The 15,584-nt window shown below is 41.7% G+C and overlaps 1 protein-coding gene across 6 annotated transcripts in view; it reads left to right on the top strand.

The window, feature by feature from the left end:
- Window positions 1-15,584, top strand: part of rgs3a (regulator of G protein signaling 3a) — a 325,489-nt gene that overhangs the window by 164,303 nt on the left and 145,602 nt on the right. The window contains exon 1 of one of the 6 annotated variants that reach the window (XM_051689375.1): window positions 2,164-2,386. The exons of 3 other annotated variants lie outside the window; for them this stretch is intronic. In XM_051689375.1, coding sequence (XP_051545335.1) covers window positions 2,372-2,386 — 15 coding nt within the window. In that variant the 5' untranslated portion in view covers window positions 2,164-2,371. Of the gene's footprint in view, window positions 1-2,163; window positions 2,462-6,802; window positions 6,890-15,584 lie in introns of those variants that run through there. 2 more of the 6 variants (XM_051689367.1, XM_051689385.1) reach the window with 2 other exon arrangements.

Here is a 15,584-nt window from a genome sequence, read left to right as displayed (position 1 = left end):
GTTGTTACACATGGTCTGCCACTGTGAGGACGATCAGCTGTCCTTCCTGTCTCCCTGTAGCGCTGTCTTAGGGGTCTCACAGTATGGACATTGCAATTTATTGCCCTGGCCACATCTGCAGTCCTCATGCCTCCATGCAGCATGCCTAAGGCACGTTCACGCAGATGAGCAGGGACTCTGGGTATCTTTCTTTTGGTGTTTTTCAGAGTCAGTAGAAAGGTCTCTTTAGTGTCCTAAGTTTTTATAACTGTGACCTTAATTGCCTACCATCTGTAAGCTGTTAGTGTCTTAACAACCGTTTCACAGGTGCATGTTCATTAATTGTTTATGTTTCATTGAACAAGCATGGAAAACATTGTTTAAACCCTTTACAATAAAGATCTGTAAAGTTATTTGGATTTTTTTACAAAATTATCTTTAAAATACAGTGTCCTGAAAAAGGGACGTTTCTTTTTTTTGCTGAGTTTATGTATTTATGACGCCACTGTATTTTCATATATATATATATATATATATATATATATATATATATATATATATATATATATATATATATATATATAACATTAACAAACATTATTATATCAAGTTTAAAAGATTAATAAAACTGCAGCACTGGTCTTATCCACCATGGAAAGCTGCTGCTCTGAAAACCCCAGATGTGACGCCACTGTATTTTCATCCATTACTAGGTAAAATCAAGTCCCACCTCACATTTTTCTCTCACTTGGAAATATGTCACATTGTGCCAGTAAAATCTGTTACAGTGGCCATTTAATGTGCTATATAAGCTGTCACATTTTACCTGATATAAATATATGACAACTATGATTTCTAACTGAAATCTGGAAAGCTGCCACAGCAGGACTGAAGGTTTCACGTGACCCTGAGTCAGTGCTGGTGTCATCTTTGCACTGTCCTACAGATCAAATTTGTATCTTACCTCTAAGAGTTCTCCAAAGAGTTCCTAGCTAAGAGTGTCTATTTAAAACCTATTAACAAAACTGCTATGAGCAAGTTTTACTCAGGAAATCTTAAGGTAAGAGTAAGGCGGAGTACACCTTGTTGCTATGGATCATGTCACATTCTGTGAACGCTCTCTCTTAAATCGACCAGTCAAAGTTATTTGGCAGACAACGAACTGCTATTTGTCTGAAAATTAATTATAGACACACAACGTGAAGTGTATATTATTATATGTATTTATTAATAAACCATCTTTTAAAAAGACTTCAAACATTAAATGGCTATGGAAAATACAGAACCCACACCAAAGAAAAGGAAAAGTTGTTGCTTCTTGCTCAACTTATTGTATATGGAAACACAGTTAAAGGAAAATTTGTAGGTGGTATCATTGTTACAGCAAAAAAGGATGCATGGGGAAAAAAAATTCCACATCAGTGTGGCATTCTCTTTGATTTCGAGAAATATCTAACTCAATTGCGACATGGAATTACTACAACAGCCATGCTTCAGATCGGTTGTGATTCACTCTTAGGGATTTAGGAGTCCTCAGGACGACTTCTGAGTTGTCCTGGGTTAAGCGGAGCTACTTTTAGTGTAAAAATGCTACGAGAATTACTCTTAGATTAAAAATTTACAAGTCCTAATATTAGGAGTGACACAAATTTTTAAGAGTTGCGCCTAAATTTCAGATTTAGGAGCTACTTTTAACCTTAGGATTTTTTGGTGAATAAGGGCCCAGGTTGCTTAATATTTGATAATTATTGCTGGAACAAAGTTTCTTATGACTTCTCACAGTATATAAATCATAAAATATCAGTTTATGGGAATGGCATGTCCAAACTCCCTTAATAATAACCTGACAAAAATGAAACTTATTGCAGTTTCTCTGCACAAGAGCTAGTGAAATTTGCACAAAATGCCAGAGCAATGTGTGTGTGTGTGTATGTGTGTTTGTGTGACCAGCCCTTGTTCTGCTGGCCTATGTATGACATGTGCCCATTTCTTTTGTGAAGCTTTGATTCATGGCTCGGCTGCTGCTAAAAATAACAGCAAGAGGAGCGGGACTGTGGCCAGTCTCCAAAGAGAGAGAGAAAGAGATGACATTCTCTTTCTTTCTCCCTCTCTCTCCCTCTCCCTCCAGTCATTCTGTTCATGCGTTAGAGCAGCTACTAACATACACAGGCTGCAGCAAATGGAACTCAGAATAAACTGCGGAGAGACAGAGAGTAAAGTAGACTAAGACGCAGCCAAGACACAACTGAGAGTCTTAATTGAGACAGAACGAGACAGATGAAAAAAGAGGAACCTACATTTCTAAAAGACAGAGCGAGGGGAGGGGGTGGGGGGGCGAGACATTTATTGGGCGCAATTCATCACCAGAAAGAGACAAACTTACAGCGGCCAGATGCTTGTTTTCAAGGTACACCTGCTCCACTCGCTAATGGAACCAATGAGCTTTTTTTCTCTCTCTCCCTCAAGAAGACACTGTTTGTGTGTGAGTCCTTGAATACTTAGCAGTACTTGTACATGTTTCTAAACCTGCACTCTTTACCTTGCTGGCATTTTGTTATTTATATTTTTTTAATGGTGGGTTCTCATGCAGAATTTTCATAAGGAGCTTTGAGTTTCAGCAAAAAAAACTATTGATCTTTTTAAGTATTGAATGGTTAGATTATTTGTTTTATTTAGTGAATTTATTTTTATTAATATTGTTTTAATTCCTTTTAGATTATTGAAGTATTTCTGCTGCATATTTCATGTTTACATCTGAAACATCATATGTATATGTACAAAACACATCATTCATTGATCGATTTGAAGATATTTTGTGGATTTATTTCGTTTTTAAGTTGCAGTATTTTGAATCATATGATGTTGTAATGGACACCATATCAGTGATGTTTCACAAGCACATACTTGAGCGTGTGTGTGTGTGTGTGTGTGTGTGTGTGTGTGTGTGTGTGTGTGTGCTTTTATTGGTTTTGAAAGGCACTTTGAGTTTGGTTAGATAAAAGTGTTCAATTGTTAAATAAAGTTCTGCTACTGCTTTCACATAAAGCAAAATATACAAATAGAGACAGATCTCTTCCACAGTGATGGATTGCCTCATGAGGTTTATATGACTACGCAGCCCTTGACATTTCCCACAGCAAACTGTTAAACAATCCCAAACGTGGGGTTTGGGGTGGCATTAGTGGCAGACAAATTATTGCAGTTTCTAGGTTTTTTGGGGTCTTGCTCCAGAACTGGAATCGTGAAATGAAAATAACTCAGCTTAACAACTTTTGCCTCTTAAATGTACTGTATAACATGCTGTTTCTTACTTGTGCTTTGTAGAATACAAAAATGACAGTAGCAGGTAAAGCGTGACAAACGATAAATTCTCTTCCATGTCATTCTGTGTTTTTGTCCTAACTATTCATGGCCACAAAAAATCTTTTGGTCACTTGATTTCAATCTCACATCACGTTGGTAGCTATGCCTCAATTAATTCTCATTAGTCCAAAATCTCACTACACATAACTTTATACTCAACCTTAAATATTTTCTATTTGGCTGTGATTTTGTCTCTTTGCACATCAGTTTTGCTTTAAGAGAGGACACATTTTAAGGATAAAAAATATCAAAAGATTGTTTGAAAGTAGCAAGGAGTTTTACACACACATAAACAAACCCCAAGTCATAAAATGACAGCTTTTATCATCTTCATGGCTTTATGGTGGGATTATCCCACAAAAGTCCACTGGGGTAGACGCAGAATCAAATGGACACAGTTTGTGCATTAGGTTTATCCACAAATCTATGTAGTTATAGTTGAGCATTGAAGTAAATTTGTGTGTGTGTGTGTGTGTGTGTGTGTGTGTGTGGGCAGGCTTAAGTGGTTTACGAGGACTTTTTATAGGTTACAAACTTGTAATTACAAGGGTATTATGCTATAAATGTGGTTTATGAGGACATTTCTAGTGTCCCCATAATTCAAATCGCTTAAAAAAACATACTAAAAGATGTTTTATTGAAAATGTAAAACTGCAGAAAGTTTTTTGTGAGGGTTAGGTTTAGGGGTAGGGTTAGGGTTAGGGGATAGAATCTATAGTTCGTACAGTATAAAAATCATTATTTCTATGGAGAGTCCTCATAATGATAGCTGCACCAACATGTGTCATGTTCTGTCTCCCTCCTGTTTCTATGGACTCTTATTTTGAAATTTCCCCCTGGACTCCATTTCCCATAGTGCACTGCCTTTATCACCTCCATCTGTTCCTGATTACCCTCACCTGTCTTCAATTCCCTCATTTAGTCCCTTTGTGTATAAATACCCTTCAGTTTTGTTCTTTGTTTGTCAGTTCTCGTCTTTGTAATAGTTGTGATGGTTTGTTTATTTAGTTTATGGTACTCCACGTTATTATATATCTTCATCTTCTCCATTAAAGCCTGCAGATAGATCCCTTGCCTCTCCTTCATCATCTTCTCTACCACAACGTGTGACAGAAGAACTGACCCAACAAGATGGATCTACCAGCAGTTCGCCTCCTCCTCCTCACACAGGAGGATCGTTCCCTTGAGGACCATACTCGTGAGTTTTAGATCTGGCTCACCTAACCCACTACCCAGACGACTGCCTATGCACTTTTTACTATGTCGGACTCAGCATCCTGACTAAGACCAAGTTGTCTGAGGAGTGGTGCTGGTGTAGTGGACTAAAGCACTGAACTGGTAAGCAGAAGGTTGTTGGTTCGATCCCCACAGCCACCACCATTGTGTCCTTGAGCAAGGCACTTAACTCCAGGTTGCTCCAGGGGGATTGTCCCTGTAATAAGGGCACTGTAAGTCGCTTTGAATAAAAGCTCTTCGCCAAATATGTGGAGTGAGTGCTGGTAAGCAGTTCACTATCTGCCCTGCTAATGAGGACAATGCCAGCCCCAGTCCAGACCCAGAGCCCAGCCAGCCATCAGCCTTGCCAGCAACGGACCAACAGCCAGAGCCCACCGCAGACTCAGAGCCTGAGCCCATCGTAGAGTCTGATCAGATGCGAGAGCCGTCACCAACATCCGTCCCAGAGGGCATTTTAGTGGAGTTCGAGGGCATTGATTGGAGCCCCGCCCATACTCCCGCCATTGAGGGTGAGCTGACCCCAGTCCCTATTAAAATACTTGTTGGTTTTTATAAAATCTGTCCCATAAGTCTCCAGTCACCACGGATCCCATCCAGTCTCCTAGTCTCCTCGTCTCTGCTGTTCCTGCCCATCCTCCCACTCCCTCCTCCTCTGCCAAGGCCATCCAATCCCTCAGCCCCACCCCTGCAGGCTCCCTTCAGCCCCTCGATGCCTTCCACGGCTCCTCCCTTGACACCTTCCTTGGCTCCTCCTCCCTCCTCTGATCAGCCGGTTCACCTCAAGTCACCAGTTCAACCATCAGCCCCGGTGACTTCAGAGACAAGGGGATCTGCCTACCCTCCGACTCCGCCTTCACCCTCCGAACCCTGGACTCCACCTTGGCCCCCCGATCCCTCTTCATCTCCTTGGTCCTACGTCCCCTCGTCTCCACCATAGGCCATCGGCGTCACCGGGGTCCTTCGTCCCTCCAGCTCTGCCTTGGTCAGTCGATCACCTGGCTCCGCCTTCGGCTCTACCAGGGACCTCCTTCCCTCCGGCTCCGCCTTGGTCCTCAGCCCCACCGGCTCCGCCTCTGTCCGCTGATCCTCCAGCACCGCCCTGGTCTTTTCGAGCCTTCAGCTACGGTCTGGGCACTAGGTTCCCAGTTCCGTCCCTCAATCCTCTTATGGCTCCACCTTCCCTGGCTCCGCCTTCCATGGCTCTGCCTCCCTTGACTCCACCTCCCTTGGCTCTGTCCCTCAAGCTTTCCATGGCTCCACCTTCCTTGGCTCCGCCTCTCATGACTCAGTCTCCCAGGCCTCCTGATCCTGCCCTGAGGCCGCCCCCCAGGCCTCCTGTCTCTATCCCAGCCCTGAGGCCACCCCCCAAACCTCCTGACTCCACCCCTATCCTTTGGTCACCTCCTGTTTCCTCCTGCCCCTCTCCATCTTTAGGCGCCAGGAGTCGCCTTGTTGGGGGTGGGGGGGGGTGGTTAGGTAAGTAATGTCATGTACTGTCTCCCTCCTGTTTCTATGGACTCTTATTTTGAAGTTCCCCCTGGACTTCATTTCCCATAGTGCACTGCCCTTATCACCTCCATCTGTTCCTGATTACCCTCACCTGTCTTCAGTTCCCTCATTTAGTCCCTTTCAGTTTTGTTCTTTGTCAGTTCTCATCTATGTAATAGTTGTGATGGATTGTTTATTTAGTTTATGGTACTCCAAGTTATTATATATCTTCATCTTCTCCATTAAAGCCTGCAAATAGATCCATCACCTCTCCATCATCTTCTCTACCACAACGCGTGCTGTGTGTGTGTGTGTGTGTGTGTGTGTGTTAGTGTATTGGTGAGTTCGTTTATTTACCATTTGTGAGTGTGCTTTTTCAAGACATTTTTAGCAGTGCAAACAGAGCAGAGTGCATAGTGGTGTGTGTGATAGACATTAATGATTGTGGATTCAGTGGGACATAGAAGCCCAGCTGAGCACCGTGATGTCTTCAGTAAGGCTGTGGTGGATGATCAGCACTTAATGCCATGTTTGTGAACACACACACCGGCTGTAATGTCTCTCTCTCTCTCTCTCTCTCTCTCATCCTCTTCCAGTTATGATGTGTTTATGTGAAGAGGGAGTTGCCCATCTCTCTCTCTCTCTCTCTCTCTCTCACTCTCTGTCTTTCTTTCAGTTCTTGCAATCTAGCGGCACAGATGCAATTCATAATGCTCTCTCACCCAGACTGACAAAACACACACACACACACACACACACACACACGTGACTAGGGTGGATCAGAGTTTGATTCTCGTCTCTCTGCAGTGTCTTCATCCTGATGGTGAGTGTGTGCTAATGGGCAGCTTATATTACACAGAGAGAGAGAGTGTTTACTGCTTTTGTGTAGTGGCATACTGTGTAACTCCACATAGAAGTTTCATCAATGTGGCACATAGTGTGTTTATACAGACTTTTGAAAATAATACATAAATGTGGAAAACTATTTATCATATGCTCTAGTTTTGACTGCAGTCAAGACGTGCAATGTTTAACAGGACTGAGCGGCAGTGTAAAGACACTGTAGGATCAACCTTTGCCTTATCAACTGCTTGTAATGTGAATGAAAAAATTAGTTCCACTAATAGTGAAATTGCTTTCCTCTTCCGTTTACTGACAGGTTAAAATTTTTTATCCCTAGAGCTGACCGGCTACAGATTTGCTGTAGCCCACAAGACTTTGCACTTTCCATCACTGTCTTTGTCCATCAGCAAAAAAAAAATGTCACCCCCATTATAAACGAGTGTATGTAATGGGGGCGGGGACAGTGTCTGATTGGCCATCATTGTGAGAGGCGGGGCTTTTCCCTGTGGGCCAATTAAACAAAATAATTCCCCTTTAAAATATGATATTTTTACGGTACAATGTATTTAATTTTCTAATGAAAACAGCCCCCATAATGCTTTATTTCTGAAGGTTCCATGTGCCTAGCTGTGTCATCATTTAAATACGCTGGATCAAAGAAAGAGAAAGGCTGTTCACACTCAAATGTTCCAAACATTCACAGTAAAGCTAGACACACCAAAGTTTGACTCGGCATCACAAATACAGCAGATAGCAGATGTCTTGACAAGGGTTTTTAACAATTTAAGTTCTTTTTAAACTGGCTTAATGAGATGCCAAAAACAACGAGACAACCTGACACATCAAAGATGGTATTCTTGTGCATACTTACATAGGAAAATAATAAAATAAAACAGGACATATGGATGGGCGAAAAACGCATTTGTGTGAATGGCCCCAAAGGGTGGCGCGGAAATTAAAAGTTTCAGCTAGATGTGGCAAAATCTACAATGTCATTGGGCGTGTCTAATAGTTCCTAATTATGGCAGTTACCTTAAAAAACAGACTTAACTATTGAAGATTATTTGAAAATTGAAGACTTAAAGTTAAGGTAGATTATTTTTATTTATTTATTTAATAAAATGTATTTATTTAACTACAATAATCACACATTTTGGGAAAATTGTGTTTCGTTTGAAGTCATCATTATGGTGTTTAGTGTTCCCTTTGAATGGGACCTTGTCTTAATTATTTCTAATTATTTTTCTCCCAGTTGGTAGTGATGAAAGATGGGCAGACTGGACAGATTCAATGACCTGGCTTGTTCTTACACTGTTAGACCTTACTGTGGTTTTTCTACAGTAACATACTGGCAACACTGTTGCCAGCTAGTTACTGTAAAAGCCTGATAATGGTAGGCTACTGCAGTTGTTGTGTACAGTAATTTACTGATTACTGTAATTGGTTGCTGATGTATATTACTGTAAAAATGTACATCTTACAGTAACTAGCTGTAAATATCCCATACGTTATTACTTTTTTATATTATTATTATTATTATTATTATTATTATTATTAATAAATAAAACATTATTTTTTATTTTATTTTTTTCCTTTTTTTAATTGGAGCATGACAAGAAAAGGGGAACTGGATCATGATTAAGTAAAAGACTAAACAACATATACAGTAATTAAAAAGGTAACAAGGTCATACAGATTGAAGGAGAAATCATCATCAGTCAGTGCAGGGCCACTAGGATCAAGTGAACACTGAAAGAAAATATATATATATTTGATCGATATTAATGTTAAAGTCATGAAGTCATCACACCAAATACTTCCCAAAATCTCCTTTAACCATGTGGCTGTTCACATAAGATGCGTTATTGTACCCGCAACACAATAGTGAACGTGCGGGTCTTGAGGCGTATTTTAAAATGTTGAACCGCTTTCAACGTGAAGCACCTTTTTACAAATGCAACACTTTCAATGCAAGAAAAAGCAGCGAGGCACGACACAACAACTAAAGATGTCCCAATACACCAACACTTAAAGGAATATTCACAGCTCAATACAACTTACTGTAAGCTCAATCGACAGCATTTGTAGCATAATATTGATTACCACAAAAATATATGTTGACTCGCCCCTCCTTTTCTTTAAAAAAAGCAAAAATCTGGGTTACAGTGAGGCACTTACAATGGAAGTGAATAGGGGCCAATTTTTTATGTTAAAATTCTCACTTTTTCAAAAGTATAGCCACAAGACATAAACAATATGCATGTAAACTTAAATTTAGTGTGATAAAATCACATACTAACCTTTTCTGAGTAAAGTTACTGCCACTTTTCCAACGTCGTTGCCATGATGATGTAATGTCAACAAATCCTAAAATGACTAAAAATCACAATTTATACAACTTTACAGCTCAAATAATACGAGTTTTAACTATTTTTTATTTTTATAAAATTATAAGCTTCACATTTCTGCTTTTAAACCCTCCAAAAACTGGCCCCATTCACTTCCATTGTAAGTGCCTCACTGTAACCTCTATTTTTGCTTCTTTTTTTTAAAGAAAAGGAGGGATGTGTAAATAATTCTTTTATTGGTCATCAACTTTTTGCCACAAATGCTGTCGATTGAACTTATCTTGCAAGAATGGGTGCCGAAAAAGTGAAGCACCAAATCCACATAAAGGGAGCATAAAAGTAATCCATGTGACTCCAGTGGTTAAATCCATGCTTCAGACATGATATGATAGGTGTGGGTGAGAAACAGATCAATACTTAAGTCATTTTTTGTCTTAAATTCTCCCCCCTGCCCAGTAGTGGGTGATATGCACAAAGAATGTGAATCACCAAAAACAGAAGAAGGAGAATGTGAATATTGATCTGTTTCTCACCTACAGCTATCATATTTCTTCTGAATATATGGATTTAACCACCAGGGTCATCTGGAATACTTTTATGTGCCTTAATGTGGATTTTGGAGCTTCAGAATTTTGTATTGAGTGTCTATTTGCACCCCGGTGTAAATAGCATCTGCCACACAGGGCAGCTATTTGCACCCTAATAGCCTGGTGAAACCACATAAATATATGACAAACTAACTAAGAGATGTCGCTGCTGTGGTGTGGGGAGTTGTCACGTTTATGTCTGTTTTTGTCCATGTTTTGATGATGTCTTTTATTTTAATAGTTTAGTTGCCATGTTTTCTGTTCCTGTCTATGTCCTGTGATTTCCTGGTCTTGTCATGTGGCCCTCTTGTTTCACCATGTTTATTAGTCCCATCTTTTCATTTGTTAATGTTTATGATTTTTTTTAAATCTTGTTATCAGTTCTGTCCTGTCATTGATTGTCTTTTTATCAGTCCTGGTTTGTTATTGGTTGTCTTGTTATCTTGTTTGCCCATGTCGATGTATTTAAGCCTCATGTTTGCCATTGTCCAGGGTCAAGTATTGTGTTTGCGTAATGTAGTCAAGTCAAGTCTCTGGCTGATTTCTGTTTTTGTTTTACTTTGGATTTCACGTTTGTTGATCTTGGAAATAAAACTGCACTTGGGTTCAGCATTTCACCATCATCTTCATCCTGCTCTGCTCCTGCTCTGCCAAACGTTACAGAATACTTGACCCACTAATATGAACCCAGCAGTTCAGCTTTTGCATTTGCACCAAGGGAAACGTTCCATTGAGGAATTTGTGGGGGAGTTCTGTGGACTATGCAATCGGGTGGATCTGGAAGAGATCACCCTCAAGCTGTTCTTCCATGCGGGACTGAATGATCCCATCTATTCCCAGATGCCTGCAGGTATAATAGAATCGACTCTGGAACAGTACATTGAGTTTACCCTGTGTCTTAGTGATTCACCATTTACTGTGGGAGTGGCGGATGAGGATGCCAACTCTCCTTCTGTAGCCAACAAGCCTGAGTTCCCCGTCATGGCCGCCAAGCCTGAGTTCCCCGTCATGGCCGCCAAGCCTGAGTTCCCCGTCATGGCCGCCAAGCCTGAGTTCCCCGTCATGGCCGCCAAGCCTGAGTTCCCCGTCATGGCCGCCAAGCCTGAGTTCCCCGTCATGGCCGCCAAGCCTGAGTTCCCCGTCATGGCCGCCAAGCCTGAGTTCCCCGTCATGGCCGCCAAGCCTGAGTTCCCCGTCATGGCCGCCAAGCCTGAGTTCCCCGTCATGCCTTCCACGGTCAACGAGCCAGAGGCCACGCCTTCCACGGTCAACGAGCCAGTGGCCAAGCCTTCCACGATCAACGAGCCAGTGGCCACGCTTTCCACGGTCAACGAGCCAGCGGCCAAGCCTTCCACGATCAACGAGCCAGCGGCCACGCCTTTCACGGTCAACGAGCCAACAGCCACGCCTGCCATGGCCAACGAGCCAGAGCCAGCGTTGCAAGCCTCATCCATCCCAGAGCCAGTGTTTGAAACAGTGTTCATCCCAGAACTAGTTTTCATGCCTGCTCCAGCCCTAGAGAAATTTTCGGGGGGGGGGACTATGGTTCCAGTGGTCTCCGAGCTCCCTTCAATGGAGACCACTTTCTCCCCAGCCTTGGTGGTCCTGGGGGATCTGTTTCATTGAGCCTGCCCGCGGCTCCGCCCCTCGAGCCTGCCCGCGGCTCCACCCTCAGAGCCTGCCCGTGGCTCCGCCCTCAGAGCCTGCCACAGCAGTGTTCACGACCACAGAGGCCGTTCCCCAGTCACTTCCCATGTTCACGACCACGGAGTTCATTCCCCTGTCACTGCCCGTGTTCACGACCACGGAGGTTGTTCCCCTGTCACTGCCCGTGCACACAGCCACGGAAGCCATTTTTCACGGCCAGCGCCCCTGACCACGGTGACTCCTCCCTCAGATCCTCCTGCGGCTCCGCCTCATGCGGCTCCGCCCCCTGAGTCTCCGCCCCCTGAGCCTGCTTGTCCCATGAAGTATATTTTTTTCGGTGTTATTTGTGTTTAGGAGCTCCAGAAGTCACTCCTTGGGGGGGGGGGGGGGGCTATGTTTTTTTCCATGTTTTTCCAATAGTTTAGTTGCCATGTTTTCTGTTCCTCTCTATGTCATGTGATTTCCTGGTCTTGTCATGTGGCCCTCTTGTTTCACCATGTTTATTAGTCCTGTCTTTTCATTGGTTAATGTTTATGAGTTTTTTTATCTTGTTATCAGTTCTGTCCTGTCATTGGTTGTCTTTTTATCAGTCCTAGTTTGTTATTGGTTGTCTTGTTATCTTGTTTGCCCATGTCGATGTATTTAAGCCTCATGTTTGCCATTGTCCATGGTCAAGTATTGTGTTTGTATAATGTAGTCAAGTCAAGTCAGTCTAGTCTAGTCTCTGGTTGATTTCTGTTTTTGTTTTACTTTGGATTTCATGTTTGTTGATCTTGGAAATAAAACTGCACTTGGGTTCAGCACTTCACCATCATCTTCGTCTTGCTCTGTTCCTGCTCTGCCAAATGTTACAGGAGTAAAGACAGTGTGTGATTGTGTAGTGTTGTCCTTGCGACCATGGTTCAAATCTGCATTTTGTCCCACTCTTTTCCCCATCCGATTTCCTGTTTCCACTCTTAATATCTCCTTTAATACTCCTAAAAATAATAGATTCAAATTAATATAAATGTTGATTTCATCACAGTGATTTGGTCATGGTGAATGTCAGTGAGTGCAGAGAAGGGTTTGATCCGGAGGCGAGGTTTGTCGATCGCACTCGTTCCAGTGTGAAACCATGTTTACTGAATGAATGAATGTTACATTTATATAGCACTTTTTCTGACACTACACTCAAGGCACTTACTGTCGTAAAACCAAGGTTATTTTTTCTAAGGTAAGGTTAAGCTTAGGTTTAGGGGTAGGGGTTAATGTAGTTTGTCTGTGGGACTCTAAATAAACACAATAAACACACTGCAGTGATGCCAATACTGTATGTTAGTATTTAGTATTGTGCAAATAATATTTACCACTATTTGCACTGGATGTAAATAGCATACATCATTATTTGCACAAGGGTGCAAATAGCATCTGCCAATTTTGCATCCATTCACTTACATTGTATGGACCAAAAGAGCTGAGAAATTCTTCTTAAAATATTTGTTTGTGTTCAAAGTCATACACATCTTGGATGGCATGAAAGTGAGTAAATGATGAGAGAATTTTCATTTTTGGGTGAACCTTCCCTTTAAGTTATGTGTTTTCTTTCACAATCAAATGAGGCTCTTTTTAGTTACCTGTGAGAAGTATTTGCCTAAATTCTGTAGCAAATATTATTTTCCCCAATTCACATACTGGCATACTGGAAACCTTTTTGCGGCCTATATATAGAAATAAATGGTTTATCAAGATGATATTAAAAGTCAAAATCAAATTAAAACTTAATGAAATTTGCTTTCTTAAAGGTGCTATAAGCAATTTTTCATGGAAAGGTTCCTACTCCCTGAAAGATATTAATGAAAAAAGTTTTGTGAGATATCTCACCGATCTCTGTGACAGCTCTAGACTCTTTAAACAACAAACAAAAATGTCCACGGGCGCAGTCACTAATGCTTTCTGCCTGTCAATCATTTTGCACGTTCTTATACTATTGTAGTTACAGCTAATTATTTAGGCTTTTTGCCATTTTTATGCCATGTTGTTCATAACAGTTGTCAGTTGAGGGTGCTGTTTTGCTTCTTTTGTTTTTTTAACAACCAGTTCTGCTCTTAATAAAGCTCATTTGGTATCTTTGGAGTGTGGAGTTTAGGAAAGAGGGGGGCGTGGCTAATTTAACGGCTCAGTCTCATGGAATTAGAAGGTCTAAAATTGCTTACAGCACCTTTAATGCATGTTCCTGGTCTTTTTCTGAATGATTCATGAGTGCACATTATTCCAAAGAAAAATAAAAGTTTTTTCTTTGTAATCTTTTATAAGAATGTAATAACTTGCTCATTATAACTCTGAAACAACTTTCCTTTTCAACTGACATCACCAAGCCCTCTTATTTTTCAACCCCTCCCCTCCAGCTACCTGCCACATACAGGTAGGAGCTTGGAAAAGTGCCAGTTATGGATGATAACAACTGTTATGAGAGAATTTATATGATTAACCTTCATCAAGCATTATGGTTCTGTATTTGTCATTTTTAAAAAGTTAGTATATTTCTAAGAATGAAAAGCCATATTTTAACAAACGTCTCGGTTATATGTGAAACGTAACCCTGGTTCCCTGAGTGGGAACGAGACGCTGCGTAATCGCATGCCCTGAGTGTCACATGGTCTGAAGACCTGTTACAGTCACAGCAATGTATTGGCTGGGGGCGCTTAAGCAACACCCTTAGGGAGCTACATCACATGCTCTAAAAGCGCCAACAAGCCTATGCAGCTGCTAGAGAGTATGGCCAGCTTATGCAGCGTCTCGTTCCCACTCAGGGAGCCAGGGTTATGTTTCATGTAACCAAGACTTTCCCTTTCGTAGGAACTCGAGCTGCGTAATTGCATTGGGAATGATATACATTCACGCCATGCGAACAGTAGCTGCCAATTGTCTATGCCTATGTGGCAAGCATATAGCGGCGCGCAAGCAAGCTAAAGCATCTGTATAAAACAGAGAAAATTATGAGTTTACTCCTGTTCCAACAGAGAGAACCTGGGAAGCAGGAATCAAACCCTCATCCAGATTATAAAATCTAACAAATTAATGCAGACAGGACCACCCTGCCACCATACAAATGTCCTCCAAGGATGCACCTCTAGCCAAAGTCCATGAGAATGCCATGTTCCTCATAGAGTGAGCTCGAAATCCCAAAGGAGAAGGTAAACCACGTGCTTCGTAAGTACTTGAAATTGCATCAGTAAGCCAATGAGACAGTCTTTGCTTGGACACCAAAGCACACAAACAACTGCTCTGACTTAAGCCACTGGCTAGTACGGTCAACATAAACTCGCAGCGGCCGAACTGGGCAAAGCATATGCAATCTTACATGCTCCTCCGACTCAAATGGGGGAGGATATAAAGTCTGAAAATTAATAGTCTGCGAGCTAATTTATGTAGAAACGACCTTTGGCAAATAGCCCAAACTAGGAACAATGCTTAGTACCCAGAGAGCGCGAAACAGCCTCGCGAACAAAAGCATCGTCTTGACCAACTCATTCCCCAGCACAGGCCGCGAGGGGAAACATGAGGGAAATTCCAAACGGAGTCGATATTAGCTCAAAGTATTCCTTAACGCAGTGCGCTTGGTTAGACTGCAAAACCATCGTGTGTAGATCCAACAGCTGACTGAAAAGAACAACATCCATGCCGGCACCAAAAAAATCGAGCAGAGAAAGCAGTGCGTGTCTCTTGTCTCGCCAGAACGCCTGTGTGGTCCACAAATGGGTGAAAGACAAAAAAAAAAAAAAAAAAAAATAACAATTAAAATACCTTGCATCTGATAGCATCCTGAAAGAATAATGACACAAACGAAGCGCTCGCGTGTTGGTTCACCATCGCTCTGTTGGGGAATTTTGTCTTATTACAGCCACCTCGTTCACGATGTAATATGGAAACCTGCTGATAAGGGTGGGGGTTTAGTTCTAATGGATAAAAATTACTATATCTCTGAGATTAAATCACAACTTTCAAATGATATCTGTTACATGAAATTGGACTTAAATCCAACTTCGCTTTCCAAAAAAGAGATTGATGCCTTTTTGCATGATGCATGTGATAAAGGTTTAAATAGCTCAGTGGA

The sequence above is a fragment of the Myxocyprinus asiaticus genome, chromosome 4, assembly GCF_019703515.2.
Source record: "Myxocyprinus asiaticus isolate MX2 ecotype Aquarium Trade chromosome 4, UBuf_Myxa_2, whole genome shotgun sequence".
Classification (NCBI taxonomy): Eukaryota; Metazoa; Chordata; class Actinopteri; order Cypriniformes; family Catostomidae; genus Myxocyprinus; species Myxocyprinus asiaticus.
Note: the sequence above shows the minus strand (reverse complement) of the source record. Positions and strands in the feature narration are given on the sequence as shown.